The sequence below is a fragment of the Hyperolius riggenbachi genome, chromosome 12, assembly GCF_040937935.1.
Source record: "Hyperolius riggenbachi isolate aHypRig1 chromosome 12, aHypRig1.pri, whole genome shotgun sequence".
Taxonomy (NCBI): Eukaryota; Metazoa; Chordata; class Amphibia; order Anura; family Hyperoliidae; genus Hyperolius; species Hyperolius riggenbachi.
Window position 1 is genome coordinate 181,703,450 of NC_090657.1, and position 21,511 is coordinate 181,724,960.

Here is a 21,511-nt window from a genome sequence, read left to right on the forward strand (position 1 = left end):
TTATATACAACTTGTTGAAATCTCAAAAGATGTTCCTCCGCTTTGCAGGAAATACCGTCCATGCAGAACAAAGTATGGACAAGTCCCATCCCTCCCGTCAGCCCCACCCTATCCCTGCCCCTGAACACTGACTGTGACCGTTGTAGTCACACCTACGTGGCCCCGCCCAGCCTCCCGCCTCCTCCTGCTGTGCGAGGGATTGAAAGGGCAGTAATGTTCCAAAAGCAAATGTCCACATACAAAAATAGAAAAACACAAAAAAGGTATCAAACCTGTGCACTCAAAACATAGCACCAATAGGCTTACTGGATGCAGGCTCCGAAAACAGCACAAACCAGAGGATTCAGCAGATTCCATAAGAATGGATGCCAAAACACAAAGGCTCTAACGTATACCAATTAAAGTGAAGATTGAAAGGTCATAACAGCGATACACAAGTCAATGTGTACTTTAAGGTCATTAAAAATTATCTTTAAATTTCAATTAGCAGCCAGCTATACATGTCAAAAAGGCCCAAAAACTTGTTTTCCAATCACGAAATAAGGGTTTTGTTTTTTTCCTGGTGTACTTTTGTGTAGTTACGGATTCATCGTTAAAAGGAAACCTGAGATGTCATAAAAAGATTTGATACTTACCCGGGGCTTCCTCCAGCCCCACGAGCACAGATGAGTCTGACGCCGTCCTCCAGAGTGCCTCCGCTCAGCTGTAATCACTCCCGGTAATCTGGCTCAGTCGACTCTTCTGCACATGCATGGCCCCTCTGTGCACGCGCAGAAAAGCTGACTGGCTCTTTATTACGATATCTCAGATACACATTAACTCCCCTCATCCTGCACGAGCAATAAGCTGCAGAAGGCATTGCGACTATTCTTATGCAACAGGTGAAATTAGCAAACAGCCACACCCATCTAAGTGTATGATGTCAGGAGCACTATGGAATTGGCTGTATCCGTCTCAGGGGAGCTGTCAAAAGCACGGTCTAGGCCTAGCTAAAAGCCTGGCCTGTGGTGGCCAATCGAGATGCAACACAACCCTGCAAGGGATGGTTTTGAAATAAAGGAGGAGAAAATGTAGCCATTAAAAAAAAAAAAAAAAAAAAAAAACACATTTAGAAAATGTAGGCAGCACTCAAGCAAACTTTTTATTCTTAAAAGAACTAAGTTATTTCTATGGACAGTTATCCCAAAAGGCTTTGCAGTGCAGAAGTGTGATCATCATTAGATAAGGTTTCCTTTGCACTACACAGACAAGTCGCCTGGAAGGTGTTGGCATTACTCCTGTCCACTACAAGAAAGATGGCAGCTCTAACAGCATACATTTTGCAGCACTTGGCTCATCTTGCCTCATCTCTACCCTGCCTTCCTTTAAAGGATACCACAACTGAAATGTGACATAATGAGATAAACATGTGTATGTACAGTGCCTAGCACACAAATAACTATGCTGTGTTCCTTTTTTTTCTTTCTCCCTCTGAAAGAGTTAAATATCAGGTATGTAAGTGGCTGACTCAGTCCTGACTCAGACAGGAAGTGACTACAGTGTGACCCTCACTGATAAGAAATTCCTCTTTTTATCTCTTTCTTGCTCTCAGAAGCAATTTTCTGCTAGGAAAGTATTTTATAGGTGGAATTTCTTATCAGGGAGGGTCACACTGTAGTCACTTCCTGTCTGAGTCAGGACTGAGTCAGCCACTTACATACCTGATATTTAACTCTCATGTACAGAAAGAAAAAAAGGAACACAGCATAGGTATGTGTGTGCTAGGCACTGTACATACACATGTCTATCTCAACATGTCACATGTCAGTTGTGGTATCCTTTAAAGGACAACTGAAGTGAGAGGGATATGGAGGCTGCCATATTTATTTCCTCTTAAGCAATGCCAGTTGCCTGGCTATCCTGCTGATCCTCTGCCTCTAATACTTTTAGCCATAGACCCTGAACAAGCATGCAGTAGATCAGGTGCTTCTGACATTGTCAGATCTGCCAAGATTATCTGCATGCTTGTTTTAGATGTGTGATTCAGACAACTGCAGCCAGATAGATCAGCAGGGCTACCAGGCAACTGGTATTGTTTAAAAGGAAATAAATATGGCAGCCTCCATATTCTTCTCACTACATTTGTCCTTTAAGGATACCTGTAACCACTGGATGGCTATTAAGCCTTCCCTACCCTCTCCTTCCAGCTCTGTCACCCCCACAACTGGTTGAATACACCTCTGTGAGCCCTCAGAAGGGTTCAGAAATGCTGGTGTCCCTCAATGCTCCTGAAGATGGGCAGCTCCGTACTGTGCTTGCGCAGCATGGAGCCGCCCATCCATGGGGGCACACAGAGGCCTCCTAGAGGCGGGTAAATTTGCCAAGGGACAGAGGGGGAACTGGGAACACTGAAGGGACAGGAAAGGCTCAATAGGATCCAGAGACTTCCCTCTCCATAGCCGAGTAAGTTTTTTTTTGTTTTCTCACTACAGATTTGCTTTAACTAAACTGTACTTCCTTAAGCTCTTCTAGTAATGTCTGTGTCATGCACTATAGTTCTAGGAATAGTGCTATAATCTAATCAGGTCTGTGCCAGACACTACAGTATGAGGAATTGCCCCATAATCTTCTAGTAATGTCTGTGCCAGGACACTATGAGGAATTGACCTATGATCTTCTAGTAATGTCTATCAGACAGAATATAAGGCATTATTAAAGAGAATCTGTAACGTTAAAAGTCCCCTGGGGGGTACTCACCTCGGATGGGGGAAGCCTCAGGATCCTAATGAGGCTTCCCACGCCGTCTGCCGTCCCTCGGGGGTCTCGCTGTAGCCCTCCGTACAGCGGTGACGTAATATTTACCTTTGCAGGCTCCTGCGCAGGCGCTCTGGCTGCTTTCGCTCCGAAGGAGGCGGAAATACCCGATCTCAGTCGGGTCCGCTCTACTGCGCAGGCGCAAGTCTCCGGCGCCTGCGCAGTAGAGCGGACCCGACTGAGATCGGGTATTTCCGCCTCCTTCGGAGCGAAAGCAGCCACAGCGCCCCCGCTGGAGCCTGCAAAGGTAAATATTGAATTGAACAGTCGGCACAGTCGCCGGCTGTTCGGAGGGCTGCAGCGAGACCTCCGTGGGACAGAGGACGGCGTGGGAAGCCTCATTAGGATCCTGAGGCTTCCCCCACCCGAGGTGAGTACCCCCCAGGGGATCTTTTTGTCGTTACAGAGTCTCTTTAACTGCGCTTTGATCTTCTAGTAATGTCTGTGCCAGATGCTATAGTATGAGGAATTGCCCTATGATCTTGTAGTAATAACTGTGTCAGGCACTTCAGTATGAGGAATTTCCCTGTTCCCTCTTATACTGTAGTCTGGAACAGACATTACTAGGAGGAACTGCCCTATGATTTTTTATTTTAACCAGACATTACTTGAGCAAGAAGCATCCCAGAGAAGTGGATTCTGTTGCTGAACAGGAGGAGGATGGAATATAAAGAAAATCTATACACTGGCTATGCTACCTCTTTCTAGTCTGGAACACAAACCGTACCCATCCCAACAGTTTAAAGAGGAACTCCAGTGAAAATAATGTAGTAAAAAAAGTGCTTCATTTTTTACCATAATTATGTATAAATGATTTAGTCAGTGTTTGCTCATTGTAAAATCTTTCCTCTCCCCGATTCACATTCTGACATGTATTACATGGTGACATTGTTACTGTGGGCAGGTTATGTAGCTGCTCCTAGCTGTTTTGGCTGTTAGAGACAGCTGTAAACCGCTAATTCCTGTCTGTGAACATTGTTACATTGTGGCAGTTTGCCCAGAGTACCACTGTACTCAGAGCTTCTTGTGGGAGGGGTTTCAGCACAAAATCAGTCATACAGCACCCCCTGATGGTCTGTTTGTGAAAATCATATTTCTCATGTAAAAGGGGGTATCAGCACCTGATTGGGATAAAGTTCAATTCTAGGTTGGAGTTTCTCTCTCCCAGCACAAGGTATGTTTGTACAGGGCAAAGGAGACCAAACTTCTAACAAACCCCAAATAACTTTTTTAATACACTTTTCCCTAGATTTGAATTTGCTAGAAAAAGTCTGCAAGAAACATTGCTATCAGGAAGTCTATCTCAATGCATTTTTCATACTGCGATAGTTGTAAACACATTTACTCCATAAAAACATTGAAATGTAAAAAGAAGCATTTTCTGTAAACACCATTGATGGAGCGAGTTGAAATGAAATGTTCTTTGTTATACCTCATACAACGATAATGATAAGCAGCCTTCTCATCACTATTGTAGTCGGAGAAATCAAACAATCTAGTGGTTCGTTTTTGACCTGCTGAAATAGCAGAGTTGTCTAGCTGGATAGAGATAGTTAGCGCCTATATATGGAAATCCCTGGGAAGGGATGGTAGACCCCATAGGAGAGGAGGCTCCTATGTAAGTAATGCCATTCACGCCTGCCATTGGCCTACTCTATTACAAGCTTCTCTTACAGGGAGATTCATTTTATATATTTTCGTAAAGAGCTGCTCATGGCTCTTCAACGTAAACCTGAAGAGTTTTTAAAATACACAAAACAGATACCCAAAAGGACGAACATGGCGAATACAGCGCAGGAGATTTGTGCACAGCCGGCGCCACCATAGGAACTGCAGCTATAGCGATGCACAGTAATTAAGTTTGGCGCCGTCAGAAGACGGAGCTGAAGTTACTTTTAAAACACTAATTCGGCCGCCAGCAACAGCTGAATTACATCATTCCCCACCATCCACGTGGACCTAGAGGGGAAATAGTTATTAGCAGCAGCACAGTAAGCCTTACAATCGGCTGTATCCTGCGCCTATTTCATACGTACACCCTAAGGAGAGAGAAGGCTCTGGGTCCTATAGAGCCTCCCCGTTCCTCTTATCTCCTTGTTCCGGCGCTGTCATCCCCGTTAGCAACAGATGGTCGGAGAGTACTCTCTCCTGCTGTGAGAGGCTTTGGGATCCCGAGTGCTAACGGGCGGCTCTGTAGTGCGCATGCACGAGCCACTCTCTCGCAGTACGGAGCCGCCAGTCTTTGGGAGCACTCAGGCTCCCGAAGACTTCCAAAGCCTCTCGCAGCGGGGGATTTGAAAGTGAGAGACAACACTGGAATGAGGGGACCGTTAGATGAAGAGAAAGTCTCAATATGACCCAGAGCCTTCCCTCTCCTAAGGTCTCTTATTTTAAAAACACTTCAGGTTTCCAATAAAGGTGGTGACTTTTGAAGGACAGGATATAAATTACTTATTTGTAATCAATGCCCAGTCCATTGACACATCATGGAGATCTTCTCTGGATAGAAGACTTACACTTTGAATATTGTGTAGCCTGGTAACTGCATGTACATCACTGCAGTTATAGCATCTTTAGATGTATAAACATCACTGCTACCTCTTATAGCCGCCAAGGAGTTCCTACCCTAACTACTTGAAGCCAAAATCTGACTGGCTACCACAAATCCCAAAATCCAACAATCCGATATAGAGAAAAAAAAATAAAAAAAAGCTTGCCTACATCCCTCATAGCAAAAGTCCAAAGGAACTGAAAAGGGTAACACAACCAAAATGTTTCCGCTCTTTGCCATTACTGCCCCTTCAAAAAAAAGATCCATATCACAATAAAAGCTGAATAATAAGAATTATCAGCAGTTCAACCTCTAACAAAATGAAGCATTATACATATTAAATGACCTTCGGGCTTCCAAGGTTATGAAAATACAGACACTGTACTATAGAAGGTCCCGGGTGGTCATTTACTATCTTATAACAAGGCACAACACACAAAGCTTAGAGGGTCCTATGCAGTCGATGTGACAGAAGGCTCCGCACCCTTCGCAGATGGTCATGGCTTTGAAACTGCAAGAGCAGCGCACCGACACCTGCTCCCCGCTCTCGTGCTCGGCAAACACTTCCACGGAAAGGGAGGCCCGGCCGGTGACCGCGTATTCCCCGTGAAAGGCAGAGAGCCGGACCCCAGCAGAGTAGCAGTAGGAAGCCACATCCTGCGCTTGCTTCGTCAGCTTCCCCAGTAAACTCTGATGCGGTTTGTTTGGCGGAGACAGTGACGACAAGTCCACCGGAAGTTCAACTCGCACATCGACCCCCTTTGTAAATGGCATGAATGGGACATCCAGAAACAAGGGGTCTTGGTCAACGGAGTCAGCACAGTTTGCCAGAAAGTGCTTCCGCTTTCCACAGCTGTCCTTGACTCCCATAAGCCTCTCTTCACATATGTCCAGTCTTGAGTAAAGGGTTGGCGAACGCCCTTGAGGACTTTGCATCTCTAACTTGCCCCCTTCAAAACTTAACGGTTTTCCAGGACACACTGGTTCGACAGACAGGGCACTGGCATGGGAGCAAGACCTGATGGGCTCATCAACATTTGCTAAAAAATCTGAATCTTTGGAGGATAAGGTGGCATTAGGGGGCAAAGAATCCTTGAGATGCTCACTTGGAGCGTTGAGAGATAAAGAACCTCCAGCACTAATGACAGTGTTCATGTCTGTTTGCAGACTACACGGGTGTGTAGTCTGGCCAGGAACATGTTCACCCGTTTCAGATGAGGGCGAGCAGAGGGACCCCATTGGCTCGTATATCTGATCTGATACAGCTCTGTCTAGCGAGTCAAACACACTCGCCTTCCGTATGTCCAGAACATACGATGCATTTGAGGGCTTGCAAGGTACACTTTCAGGGACAGGGTCACCATCACTAAAATTACATGCAGAGCCACAATGCTCACTATCTTTTGAAGTGCTCGTGCCCTCACTGCATTCCGCCAACCAAGGTTCTGTCGAGGTCTGTGTGGCTTGTGCATTTTCTACTGGATGGAGGTCAACGGCAGAAAAACGTGAGGATTCGTGGAGGTTTGGCTGCAAGGAAATCATGACGCTGTTCTTCTCCAATGATTCCTTTTCCACCAAGTTTGACGTGATGGACTGGATTCTGTTCTGAAAGGTATTCGATACATCCCCAAGTACAGAGGACAAAGGTTCGACAGACTGTCCAAGATTGCCATGTCCCACCGATTCCCCAACCGGCAGAGAAGCCAACGGTCCACCTCTTGGTTTCTCCATCACTTGGTTAGCTGTAGCATCCTGGTCGCCAAGGCTCGTAGCTTTTTCACAGCTACCAACCGTACAGCAATCTGAAGATGGGGTCCCAGACCCAACTTCAGAAGCAACAACCTCACTGACATGCCATTCTTTGGTCATGGCACCAGGGAAGCCATGTTCTTTAGCCTCTGGAGGACTCTTAGTACAGGTGATTTTGACTCTTGGGACTTGAGGTTTCTCTGAGGTGTCCCTCACTGGAGTGGACGGCAGTAATTGTGTTCTGCTGCAATTTGTTGGTTTCTTTCCATGTCTTCGCTTATTTGATTTCCTTCTGGAGTCTCTGGACCAACTGCTGCTTCTTTCTCCAATATCCTTACCCCCTCCCGGACCACCTCCTCCACCAATGGAGGTCTGGAGATCACGGCCACTGGTCTGACTGTCAGAAGGTGAGCCGGGAGGAGGTTGCATCCCAGGGGGATCAGTGTTTGGGATGATCCGGGGACAGATCTGGTAAGCTGGCAGACCTTTAACCACCCAGGGAGGTTTGATGCGAGAAAGCTGGATCTACAAAAGAAAAGAAGAAAATTAGGCAAGAGTCTGGCAAAATGATCTTTATTTCTAACTTACAAACAAATGACTTTGGACATTAGATAGTGTCTAAAACATAAAATGCTCATGCTACCACCAATAAGGGCATTAGTCCCCCAACTCACAAGTTATCGAAATGGACTGCTGCTTGTAAAAACTGCAACGTGTAAGACTAAATACTGCACAGAGGCCCCATACGCAATTAATTTTTCTCCTAGGTGATAACTTCACAACTTGTCAAATGCCTTTTAAAGTACCAGCAAGCAAGAAAATACTCAAAATAATTCTGAAAGTACTTTTTTGGTACTTTTTCAAATTACAAAGTGCTGAAAAGGTATTTTAGGAGAAGATGAAAAATGTTCTCCTAGGAGGTAACTCAGGAGGAAATACGAATTGCACTGGGGCCAGAATGTTGTCAAATAAAAAAATTAAAGCAAACCTCAACTGCAAAATTTAAAGGGAACCTAAAGTGAGATGAATATGGAATCTGCCATCTTTATTCTCTAATAAATTATGCCAGTTGCCTGGCTTCTGTGCTGTTGCTCCTCCTCTAATACTGTAAGTTTCCATCCCAGAATGAGCAAGCAGATCAGATGCTGTGATTCCACTGACTGCAGGCTTTTTGCAGGTGTGAGATTAAAACACAACTAAAGCCAAAACCTTAACAAGACAGCCAGGCAACCAGCATTGTTTATAAGAGAATGAAGATGGCAGCCTCCGTATGCCTCTCACTTTACGTTCTCTTTGAAGTGAGAGCGATATGGAGGCTGCCATACTTATTTCTCCTTGCAACCGAAGTTCATGTAAATGTTATGCAGCTTGAACTTGGACCAATAAAATCTGACAGGAAGTTATTCTAATTGGTCCACTTTCAAGCTGCATAAAATTTGAATGCAAGGAGAAATTTGCATCTCATTGATCATCAATATTCAGGACTAGTCGTATAATGATTGCCCATACATTTCCCTGGTAGTTTAAAACGTCCCCTATAAGCTTTCCTGTTGATCTAGTTCATTCCCCAAAGATTTCCCTGGTGGTCTTCCATATGCTTACCTAATAATCTTGTGCCCCCCTCATATGCATCCCTGCTAGTCTAGTGACCCTCCGATACATTTCCCTCACATCTAGTGGTGGCCTAGAAGCTTCTCATGATGACTGATGCCATGATGAAGCTGGGACCTGACACTAGAGGCAGTGCAAGGCTAGACGAGGTTCTTAATGGAGGGGAGCAACAATCATGCAAAAAGATAAGAGTTTGCAAAAGCATTCCGTATCAGAGGTAGTGACCTCTCACCATCGGAGGCGTTCAAGCTCAATACTTTCTCATTTACAGCCAGAGGGAGATAGCAGCTGGAGAGCTAGAATGCACCATGGGGGCAGCGAAGAGAGGCAGCATAAAGGGTGCGTTGACAACCCCCCCCCCCCTTCATCCGCTGAGCTTAAAATTCAGTACAGAATGCTCATCCCCTAAAGAGGAAAGAGAGCCACTACCTATGTGCCCAATCAGCATGGCTCCTGATCAATGCCAGGAGATGTCAGCTGTTAAATGACAGCTGCGTGGTGGGAGTGTACAGCAGCAGGTCTGTAAATAATATCCTGTCCCATCAGGTTTAATCCCTTTGGCACCAGCGGTCTCTGGCCCCTTAGGACTACGAAAAACGGGGCCCGAGAGATGTCACACCTCACAGATTTGCTGCTACCGCCGATCCCTCCCATTGCAGAAGCTATGATGGCAAAGCACTGTGAGCCGGTCAGGAATCGCATTAATTGGCTCCTGAACCTGTGACCAATATGAGCCAATCAGATCGGCTCCCAAGTTGACATCTACACTGTCAGGGATAATCTTACCCAAACAGGGCTTTGATTTCAACTCGCGAGGTCCGGAAGCAGTTAACCACTTCAGTTCCTGCCCAGCAACGTAGATCATCATCAAAGGCTGCGGATGGCAGCAGCTCGCTCCTGCAGCCGCCCATTAGAGGGGAGATTAATGAATGGGAATGCAGTTCCCACTCAATCTAAGTCCCCGTGTGAATGATCTCTGGCATCAATGAGATGCCGCGATTATTTGTACCTTCCGAAGTAACATCCACACATTACTTTGTTTAGCGTACTTATCCACTTCAGCCGCCCAGGCGAGAGAGTCTCTCATCCGCAGCAGGTGCTGCTGTAACTGCAGGGACGTGAGGCTCAAGTCAGTGCAGTCTGCGGGGCTGTGCGCGTGATCTATGGTCCCGGCGCCGCGGATAGCCCCTCTAGGCCTGCGTCACTGCCAACAAAGCTATGCATTACTTCCTATTAAGCGTACTTATTGTACACTTATAGGAAATAATGAGCGAGGACATCTTGTGGCCAAATAGTAATATTACACCTATAAATTAGGGAATACATTTTTTTTATTATGATGTATGTCAAGAGGGTATATCATTACATTTTGGGCTTGTGATTAGGGATGGATGCAAAACTGAAAAAAAAAAATGCACCTTTATTTCAAAATAAAATATTGTCACCATACATCTTCTAGGGATATAATTTAAACGTAAACGGGACAAATGGGCAAATAAAGTGTGTGGCTTTTATCCACACTAGAACATTTTATTTTAAAACTATAATGACCGAAAATGAAGACATAAGGAATTTTACCTTTTTTTATTATTACCATTAAAGCGGACCCAAACCAAGATTTGTTTTAATCCAAAATATTTAGTTGCACCACTCTGACACATACAAAGATAAACACTCCTTCAAGCCTATGAGCATTTCAGTGCATGCTTTTCACCCTTCTCTTTTCATAGCTAGGGTTATACAGGTGGCAGCCATTAGCAATTCCTCCTTTGCCGGACACCACCTACTCCACCAGTTTGCCAGATTATGTCCCGGCAATATGAAAGGAAAGGAGGGGTTCCTCCAATAAATGTAAAATATGTTATATTTGTCATCATGCAGCTGAAAAAAGACTGCTATTATAATTTAGAAAATAGATTTTATTTCTGAAATCTTGTATTTTTAATTTGTGTCCACGTTAAAATGCATTTAGAATAAAATAATTCTTAGCATAATGCACTGCCCAAAGAAAGCCTAATTGGTGGCGGAAAAAAACAAGGTATAGATCAGGTCAATGTGATAAGAAGTGATAAAGTTATTTGAGAATGAAAGGGAGGAGCACTGAAATGTGAAAATTCCTCTCGACCATAAGGTGAAAACAACACACAGGTTGAAATATTTTAAAGACACTGAAGCGAGAATAAATCTCGCTTCAGTGCTTATATTCAGCAGGGGCATGCGTGCCCCTGCTAAAACGCCGCTATGCCGTGGCTAACCTCCCAAATCCCCTCCGTTCTTTGCGGGGATCTCTTCCGCATTCAGGCAGGGCTAATGGCCGCAGCACTGCCTCACGCGCGTCTGTCAGCGCGCATCTCCGCCTCTCCCCCGCCCCTCTCAGTCTTCCTTCGCTGAGAGGGGCGGGGGAGAGGCGGCGATGCGCCGCTGATAGACGGCGCTGAGAGGCAGGGCTGCAGCAGTTAGCCTTGCCTCAAGAGCAGCAAAATCTACGACCAAGTTGGTCGTGGATTTTGCAGGGGGGGGGGGGGGGGGGGGGGGGGGGGGGCGGGTCTGGATTTGGGGGTGAAGGGACCCCCGTTCAGCCGCGGGATAGCGGCGTTTTAGCAGGGGCACACATGCCCCTGCTGAATATAAGCACTGAAGCGAGATTTATTCTCGTACGTTAATAGGAAATGTGCGAGGACATCTTGTGGCCAAACAGTAAAATTTCACCTACACATTAAAAATTGCACCTACATACATTTAGTTTAATAAAAAGACCCATATATATTATATGCATATACAGGTCCTTCTCAAAAAATTAGCATATTGTGATAAAGTTCATTATTTTCTGCAATGTACTGATAAACATTAGACTTTCATATATTTTAGATTCATTACACACAACTGAAGTAGTTCAAGCCTTTTATTGTTTTAATATTGATGATTTTGGCATACAGCTCATGAAAACCCCAAATTCCTATCTAAAAAAAAAATTAGCATATCATGAAAAGGTTCTCTAAACGAGCTATTAAGCTAATCATCTGAATAAACTAATTAACTCTAAACACCTGCAAAAGATTCCTGAGGCTTTTTAAAAACTCCCAGCCTGGTTCATTACTCAAAACCGCAATCATGGGTAAGACTGCCGACCTGACTGCTGTCCAGGAGGCCATAATTGACACCCTCGAGCAAGAGGGTAAGACACAGAAATACATTTCTGAACAAATAGGCTGTTCCCAGAGTGCTGTATCAAGGCATCTCAGTGGCAAGTCTGTGGGAAGGAAAAAGTGTGGCAGAAAATGCTGCACAACGAGAAGAGGTGACCGGACCCTGAGGAAGATTGTGGATAAGGACAGATTCCAGACCTTGGGGGACCTGCGGAAGCAGTGGACTGAGTCTGGAGTAGAAACATCCAGAGCCACCGTGTACAGGTGCATGTAGGAAATGGGCTACAGGTGCCGCATTCCCCAGGTCAAGCCACTTTTGAACCAGAAACAGCGGCAGAAGCGCCTGACCTGGGCTACAGAGAAGCAGCACTGGACTGTTGCTCAGTGGTCCAAAGTACTTTTTTCGGATGAAAGCAACTTTTGCATGTCATTCGGAAATCAAGGTGCCAGAGTCTGGAGGAAGACTGGGGAGAGGGAAATGCCAAAATGCCTGAAGTCCAGTGTCAAGTACCCACAGTCAGTGATGGTCTGGGGTGCCATGTCAGCTGCTGGTGTTGGTCCACTGTGTTTTATCAAGGGCAGGGTCAATGCAGCTAGCTATAAGGAGATTTTGGAGCACTTCATGCTTCCATCTACTGAAAAGCTTTATGGAGATGAAGATTTAATTTTTCAGCACGACCTGGCACCTGCTCACAGTGCCAAAACCACTGTTAAAAGGTTTACTGTCCATGGTATTATTTTGCTCAATTGGCCTGCCAACTCTCCTGACCTGAACCCCATAGAGAATCTGTGGGATATTGTGTAGAGAATGTTGAGAGACGCAAGACCCAACACTCTGGATGAGCTTAAGACCGCTATCGAAGCATCCTGGGCCTCCATAACACCTGAGCAGTGCCACAGGCTGATTGCCTCCATGCCATGCCGCATTGAAGAAGTCATTTCTGCAAAAGGATTCCCGACCAAGTATTGAGTGAATAACTGAACATAATTATTTGAAGGTTGACTTTTTTTTTGTTTTAAAAACACTTTTCTTTGGTCGGATGAAATATGCTAATTTTTTGAGATAGGAATTTGGGGTTTTCATGAGCTGTATGACAAAATCATCAATATTAAAACAATAAAAGGCTTGAACTACTTCAGTTGTGTGTAATGAATCTAAAACATATGAAAGTCTAATGTTTATCAGCACATTATAGAAAATAATGAACGTTATCACAATATGCTAATTTTTTTTAGAAGGACCTGTATATTATATGCATATAAAAAAAAGTTACCTTACGGACAACTTTTTAATATGCGTGTCAAAAGGGTATATTAATGTCATTTATAAAATTATGGGCTTGTAATTAGTGATGGACACAAAATTGAAAAAAATGCACGTTTATTTCTAACTAAAATATTGGCGCAATACATTGTACTAGGGAAGTATTTTAAACGTTGCAATAACCGGGACAAATGGGCAAATACAATGTGGGTTTTAATTATGTTAGCATGTACAGTATTTTAAAACTATACTGTATAATGGCCGAAAGCTGAGAATTAATTTTTCCCATTTTTTTCCTGTTAAAATGCTTCTAGAATAAAATAATTCTTAGAAAAATGTACCAGATGTACCACTAAAGGAAAGCCTAATTGGTGGCAGAAAAAAAAAAATATATAGATCTTTTGTTGATAAGTAGTAATAAAGTTATGGGCAAATTAATGGAATGAGTGCTGAAAGGTGAAAATTGCTTTGGTACAGAAGGGGAAAACCCCCTCAGTAGTGAAGTGGTTTAACAACCACAAACCAAATGTGGGATTTACTACGGGCTGTTCCCAGGTTAGGGTTGGAACTGTAAAAAAACAAACCCACATTACAACACTGCATTTCCTCAGGAGACATTTGCTCATCCCCACGCTAAAGAAAAAAGGACATAGTAAGATCAATTCCTCTGAGGCAGGGGTTCACACTTGGAAGCGATTTGCATGTTCCCAACATACTGGTTGCTGCATATCCAATTTATTTTTAGTGTCATTGTATATCATGAGTTCATATAATATAGAAAAACAAAATAATAAAAAAAAAAACCAAAAACATAAGAACGCCCATGAAAAGTCGCTACAAAAATGCCTGGAAAAAAGAATAAACCTCTTAATTCCTGGTACACAGCATGCAATTTCCCATCAGATAGATGGGTCAAATAGATTATTTCCGACAAGTCTGATATGATTTCTGATGACTTTTACACAAAATAGATCAGAAAAATGATCGGAAATCAGATCGGACCTGTTGGAAATCTATTCGACCCGTCTATCTGATGGGAAATTGCATGGTGTGTACCAGGCATAAGAAAAATCAGAGGAGAAGGCATCCACTGCCCCCAACAGAAGAACGCAGACATTCTTACAGTTTCTCATGACACAATCTCATACCCGGATTGGAGGGACTTTTGGCTCTTCTTTGGTGGGCTGTGGTTTTTCTGGGTGTACACTTGTAATTGTGTTACGAAAGGACTGACGCTGTTCCATTCGTGGCCTTTTCTCGGGGGAAGGGTTGGAGCTCTCAGGTTCGGTGATCTTTCTCTTCTGCTCAGAGGTCTCGGGATGGAGGTCTGGGACTCGGTCAGAAGTGGAAGGAAGTGCTCCAGCCTCTGCAGGTGACAGTCTGTCCTCCAGGGCGGGAAAGGCATCCTTGGAACTTTCAGGAGGAGCCACAGTTTTCACTTCAGAAGCTGAAGCCCGGGTTTGCCGCAGTCTCGCCCGATTTCTGTAAATGGCCCGTCTTGTTCTGACCTGAATCTCTGGAACCGGCTCCTCTACGTGAATGGGCTCTGGGCTTATCCTCTGCACAGCTTCACATATGGAATCTGACTGGCTGCATTTATCATCTCTGTCAGAACCCAGATCCTCAGACAGTCCAAGCCTAAGTTTACAAAATACAGGTAAAATTAAAGGTTACCTGAAGTCACATGTATGATTAGAAGAAGCATATAGTACCAAGGTTTCCATTACAAGGTCCACGTCCACCCTCACCCATTTCCTGTCCAGTATCACAGAGTGCAGCTTATCCATTCAATAGTGATAGTCTCGAGTGAAGTCACTGGTTTCTAGTGAATGAATAGGCTGCATTCTCAGTGATATCACCAGTCTCTAGTGAATGGATATGTCAAATATATAACATTGTATTCTTTCCCTATTTCATTAATTTTTATCTTTTGATTTTCTTTTAGGTCATAGACTCAAAATTACTGTTGAAATGATTAATAATCAGTTCTTGTATAACCAGTTTGTGTATCTGGCTTAAAGTGTAATGATGTGAAATTATGCTCATTTATTTCCACGCTGAGAATGACTTAGCCAATAGCTGAAATATTTTAGCAAGCACATTAGCTAATACTTGGCAGAGGTCTCCTAGTATGACTCATAGGTTAGAAAGAGAAAGTGAAAGCAGATTGCATTCCAGAAATTATTTCTGATGATGTAATATGCTATGACATACGCGTATGTTAAAGAGAGACTGAAGCGAGAATAAATCTCGCTTCAGACCTCAGATAGCAGGGGCATGTGTGCCCCTGCTAAAACGCAGCTATCCCGCGGCTTAACGGGGGTCCCTTCACCCCCAAATCCCCTCGGTGCAGTGGGGGAGCGCTTCCTGGTTGGGGCAGGGCTAACCGCCGCAGCCGTGCCCCACGCGCGTCTGTCAGCGCATATCTCCGCCTCTCACCCGCCCCTCTCAGTCTTCCTTCACTGAGAGGGGCGGGGGAGAGGCGGCGATGCGGCGCTGAGAGGCAGGGCTGCAGCCATTAGCCCTGCCTCCAGGAGCAACCAAGTCTGCGACCAAGTGTTGCAGTGGGGGGTTTGGGGGTGAAGGGACCCCCGTTTAGCGGCGCGATAGCGGCGGTTTAGCAACTATGAGCTCTGAAGCGAGATTTATTCTCGCTTCAGAGTCTCTTTAAGGCTGCATTCTCAGTAATGTCACTGGTCTCTAGTGAATGGATAAGGCTGCATTCTCAGTAATGTCACTGGTCTCTAGTGAATGGATAAGGCTGCATTCTCAGTAATGTCACTGGTCTCTAGTGAATGGATAGGCTGCATTCTCAGTGATGTCACTGGTCTCTAATGAATGGATAGGCTGCATTCTCAGTGATGTCACTGGTCTCTAGTGAATGGATAGGCTGCATTCTCAGTGATGTCACAGATTTTTCCACAGACTCCACAGCCCTGATGGAGAACGCAGCCTATCCATTTAATACATGTCAAATTTTACAAGAGGTCCTTGCAATGTGGGAACGTGTTCACTGCTCTCCATTTTTAAACCCCAAAATAAAATCAAGAACCACTAAAGTGGCATTGGAACATACTGCAAGACCTTTTAACCCCATCCTTAAAAATATATCTAAATGTACCAGATCCTGTGTGACAACCCCCAACCAATACCTAATGAACAGTATCACCATGGTAACATTCAGGTCAGAGCGAGTTACTAGACAGAAGAAGAATCAGGCGGCACACAGAAAGGAGATAGCCTCGCTTCAGCAGGAAGCCAGACAACAGCCGAGAGAGAGAATATTTTAGAACGCTGAAAAGGACCAGCATGAGGGATACACCTGTTCATGGGAATACAGCTTCTGTACTTGGGATTTGTGCAGGTTCAGGATGGGGTTTTATTTTTTATTATGGTTGGACTTGGACGAATGTCTTTTTTCAACCAAACTATTCAACTACATGGAAGAAGTACCTTAGGAAAAGCTTAAGGGCCAGTTCAGATGGACTGCTGCCCTTTAGCCGATGCTATCGAACAAGAAAAGTGTTTGGCATTGGTTCCTGGTGTTTTGAGCCCCCAGGGAGACACGGCACCGCGAATGCAGCCAAAAATAGACGCATCTCAGACCACGGTGCAAACGATGTTAAATGCATTGAGGTGAACGTTGCCATTCATCTCAATCCGGGACGCTGTGAATCACGGAGTTACGCGGCATGCATGGCCGCCGGCAGTTGCCCGTCTGAACCCACTCTAAGATTAAACTATGGAAGGAACTGAAGGGGGCAGAGGAGGGTTTGAGCCTTTGTCAGGTGATTATTGTTATCTGTGTCCCTGCTGAAGTGTCCGCCAGACTGCCGATAAGAAATCCCTTCACTTCCTCTCAATGACAGACAGGAAGTGAGGTGAGCAAAAAAAAAAAATTAAAAAATACAGCGCTACCTTTCAATGACAGGAAGTGAGGTGAGAAACAAAAAGCCGCAGAAGTTCTCCTTATAGAACCCATCCTGGTGACCAGGGCTGTGGAGTTGGAACAATTTTGGGTGCCTGGAGTCAGTGGTTTCAATAAACTGAGGCGTTGGACGATTTTTGTACCAACTCCACAGCCCTGCTGGTGTCACGTGTGGGCTTCCCCTGCCAGTGCGGAGATTCCCTTTATATTCCTGCCGGACCTCTTGAGCAAGGCCACAGATACACTACAGAGGTGCTCACTCTTCCCAATTATCAGAGGATTTCAACATCACATCAGCTACTCACTTCTGTCCATAAAAGTCCTCAAAGAATGTTTCCTTCCAATCTTCCACCTTCTTCTCTTTGCCCATCTCCTGCTTCATCCGCTGCTGCATCTCTGGTGTGAACTCACCTAGGAGGAATAGAAGACAGCAAGTCAGACTGAAGCATCGACATAAGACCAATCAGAAAGTACTCCAGGACTTCTGGTACGTGCCAATTGGTTAAAAGCTACAACTCTCCATCCATGGAAATCTCTACTGACAATGGAAAGGAATTAAAAACAGAGTCCAGGGGGAGGGCAGGCATCTCTCCTCCTCTAAATATAGCCGATTAATGCCTCTAGCACCTGGTTAATTGATCAGCAGCTACTTTAGTTTGATGGACTCAAAGGGAACCTGAGGTTAAAGGGATATGGATGCGGCCATAATCATTTCCTTTTAAATAACACACATTGCCTGGCTGTCCTGCTGATCCTCTGCCTCTAATACTTTAAAGACTTAGACCCTGAACAAGCATTAGCCACATGCTCGTTTTAGATTTTTGATTTAGACTGACCAAGATCAGCAGGACAGCCAGGCATCTGGTTTAAAAGAAAATATGGCAGATGCCATAGGTCTCACATCTCGGGTTCCTCTTAAAGGATATCTGAACTGAGAGGTATATGGAGGCCGCCATATTTATTTCCTTTAAAACAATACCAGTTGCCTGGCAGCCCTGCTGATTTTTCATGCATCAGTGGTGTCTGACAAGATTAGCTGCAAGCTTGTTTCCAGTGTGTGTTTCAGACTTTAGTCAGAAACATCTGATCTGCATGCTAGTTCAGGGTCTATGGCTAAAATTATTAGAAGCACAGGATGAGCAGGACAGCCAGGCAATGTGCATTGTTTAAAAGGAAATAAATATAACAGGTTCCATATCTTTCTTACTTCAGCGGTGCTTACATTTTTTTTTTTCTTCCCAGGTCAGTGAAAAATTGCTGCGACTAATTCCAACCCTAACAACATAAAGTGTCATGTATTATGGCTCACGGGACCTGTAGACAAAATCATTGCAGGTTATTGACCAGATGCAGCACACTTACGGGTGTATTCCCCCCGCCTTCTATTAGCTGCCTAGGCAACCCCAATAGACAGGTTGCCACGGACATAAGGCTCAAGTCTGGGGGGCAGTAATGGTTAACTAAACATGACTTTTTACCCCATGGAAAGGTGCGCAACATCTACCTACCATCCCCCAGCCTCTCCCTCCATCTCTGACAGGCGTGGGCAAAGAACTCATTATTCAGAGCACTGCCGCTCATCTTCATCTGTCCGTCTGGAGTGACCTGAAGAGAAAACAGCAACACACTAAGCAACGAATATTGTATCATTGTGTGCATTACTGGAGTTTACTTCCTCATTACCCAATTTTTATGTGTATTTAAACAATTTGTTTTGTCTCTTTTCTTCTCTCTCATCATAGAGTGATGGGCTGCTCTACCTTACTACAATACTTCCCTTTTACCGATTATCCCATACCTGTTTTATATAGTTTTGGTCTAGATGGACAATTGAGATGTTTCTATCCATTGTACTTTTTATCACGCATATCTATCAATCTAAAAATGATTGACCCGAGTATAAGCCTGGGTGGCAAAAGCCACAACACCACTCACAGCCATGACCATCCACAACCATATATTAGAAAAGCAACATAAATTCAGCAGATTGCAATAATAAGCCAGAACATAGACCTACAATGTAGATGGACATGCAAATAACTCCTATTGTTAAGCTGGCATAAAGATAAAGCAAGGAATGCAGAGCCACATAGTCATGCATCTAAAACTTGAAATGGCAATGCAAGGATTCTCACCACCCAGTAGACACTGTCCCTGTATGCCTTCCAAGGTTACAACTCTAGGTGAGGTAAACTAGGACCTCCCATGGAAATGTCAAGTGTGTGGTCTCCCTCAGATGATGCACCACTGTGCATATAGTGGGGGCACTGTGGGGGTTTCTCAAAAGAGTAGTGACTAGAGTATAAGCTGAGATCCCCACTTTTTTTTTTACCCCAAAAGTAGGCTTATACTCCAGTATATCGCTCTCTAAAACACCTGTAACTTGAAGTGGACCCAAACTCTTGCACAGGACAGAAAACAGAGAAATGCACCCCGACTGACTGCCACGGAAAGAGATAATTTGTAAATTGGTTTTTAACCCTGTGTCTGCTTCCATGAAAGCAGTAAGTAGACACGCTGCAGATTTGTTGCAGGCAGAGGAGAGTAAGGGGGTAAATGACATCAGAATTGGTTTCAAAATAGACAGTTAAAATGGAGAATACTAAAAAGGATTTTCTCTTTTTTTACTACAGAAAAATCACTAACATCAAAATGTGGACAGTGCAATATATATGTTATGTAAGTAGAGCAAGTATTTATCTACTTATATATGTGTTTTTTTCTGAGATAGTATGGCTGACAGCTACTCTTTAAAAAGACTTACGGGGCCCATACACCTAACGATTTTACCGCCGATATACGGCCGATTCTATCAGTGATCGAATCAGCTGTGAAATCGCTGCGCACACCGCTGACAGAACGATCGATTTCTGTCCGAAATCGATCGTTCCCGCCGATTCCTGTCGATCCGTCCGTTCGGAAGATTTTTCTCGATTGCCGCCGGGTTCGGGAGTGCGTCGATAGCAGCTTTCGAATGCCCGACGCAATACAGCGGGTATACATTACCTGTTCCGGCCGGCGCAAGTCCCCTGGTCCCCGCTGTCTTCTTTCCGCGCTGGGTTCCCGGACCGGCTGCAGCTACACAGAACTTCCTGTCCTGGCAGGAAGTTTAAACAGAGCGCCCTCTACTGTTTAAACTTCCCCTGGATAGGAAGTTCAGTAGCTGCATGAACGGTCTGGAGCCCGGAGCGGAGAAGAAGACAGCGGGGACCAGGGGACTCACGCCGGCCGAAACAGATTGTGAACGGTTTCAGGCTGAAATCGATTCACAATCTGTTTGCAGTAAAGGTAGCCATACGATCGTTCTCTGATCAGATACGATCAGAGAGGGATCTATCGGTTGGTCGAATCTGATGGCAAATCGACCAGTGTATGGCCACCTTTAAAGGGACACTATCGATTAACGTTTTTTTTTTTCTTTTCTTCAATTGAGATAGGAAATGTTTGGGAAGTGCTGCCAAGTACTGGTGTATACATTTCACTGCTTATCTATTGGCTTACTATTATCGGATTCCTTTCACATCTTCCTGACAGCAGTCTGCTGAAATTCAGACAGCATACTCAGCCATGAGGGGAGGGGGGATATTCCCTCACAGTGCATCTGTTAACTGTGTGCAGAGCTCAGTCAGAGACAGGCAGAGCTTTCTCTCACAGAGAGCAGAGGAAATGCATCTTATGTGCAACCTAAACATTTGTTATACTGTAGTGTGTGAAACCAGATACCTATGCAAATGAGACATTCCAAACGTAGCTAAAATCTACGCACAATGAATTAAAGCTTTTGCCTCTGATATTTAAAGAGACTCTGTAACAAATTTTTCAGCCTTAGTTCTTCTATCCTATAAGTTCCTATGCCTGTTCTAATCTGCTCTGGCTTACTGCAGTCTTTCCTAACTGCACTGTCTCTGTAATAAATCAATGTATCTTTCCTCTGTCCTGTTTGTTGGGCTAAAGCTTGTGTGGAATGTGCAGGGCTGCTTGTGATTGGTAGAAGCGATACACACCCTCTGCAGGCCCCCTGCATACTCTGAATGACTCATACACTATGCTTAGCTGAGCCTATTAGAAGCTGGTTAGTTTGTTTGTAAACACTGCCTAAAACTGTTAATTACAATCCAGGATTGCAGCAGAGCGTGGCAGAAACAGCACAGAGGGGCACAGGAGAAAATAATGAATAGAATGGTATGCTTTTTATTGTAAGAATATTAGAGTACAGATTCTCTTTAACATGAATAGTAGGAAAATGTTTACACAGCTACTTAGACATTATTTGTACGTTGTCATTTTAGAACACTTGGGCATCGATAGTATTCCAGTGTTCTCCCCAGGTGCTCCACGCGGCTAGTTTTGGTGAGCACCCAGCTGTCATAAGCTCACCTTCTCTGCTGTAAGAGTTGTGCAGAGTAGCGCAATCTCAAAACTCACCCCAACCGGCTACTTTTTCATGCCACCGGCTGGAAAAAAAATTC

At 44.5% G+C, this 21,511-nt stretch overlaps 1 protein-coding gene across 1 annotated transcript in view; it reads right to left on the reverse strand.

Moving 5' to 3' along the window:
- Positions 1-5,733: 5,733 nt before the first annotated feature.
- The window catches only part of ASXL1 (ASXL transcriptional regulator 1), a 49,401-nt gene continuing 33,623 nt past the window's right edge, over positions 5,734-21,511 (reverse strand). The window contains exons 9-12 of the mRNA XM_068261914.1: positions 18,551-18,647; positions 17,348-17,453; positions 14,263-14,752; positions 5,734-7,618 (exon numbers count right to left, since the gene is read on the reverse strand). Coding sequence (XP_068118015.1) covers positions 5,756-7,618; positions 14,263-14,752; positions 17,348-17,453; positions 18,551-18,647 — 2,556 coding nt within the window. The 3' untranslated portion in view covers positions 5,734-5,755. The remainder of the gene's footprint in view (positions 7,619-14,262; positions 14,753-17,347; positions 17,454-18,550; positions 18,648-21,511) is intronic.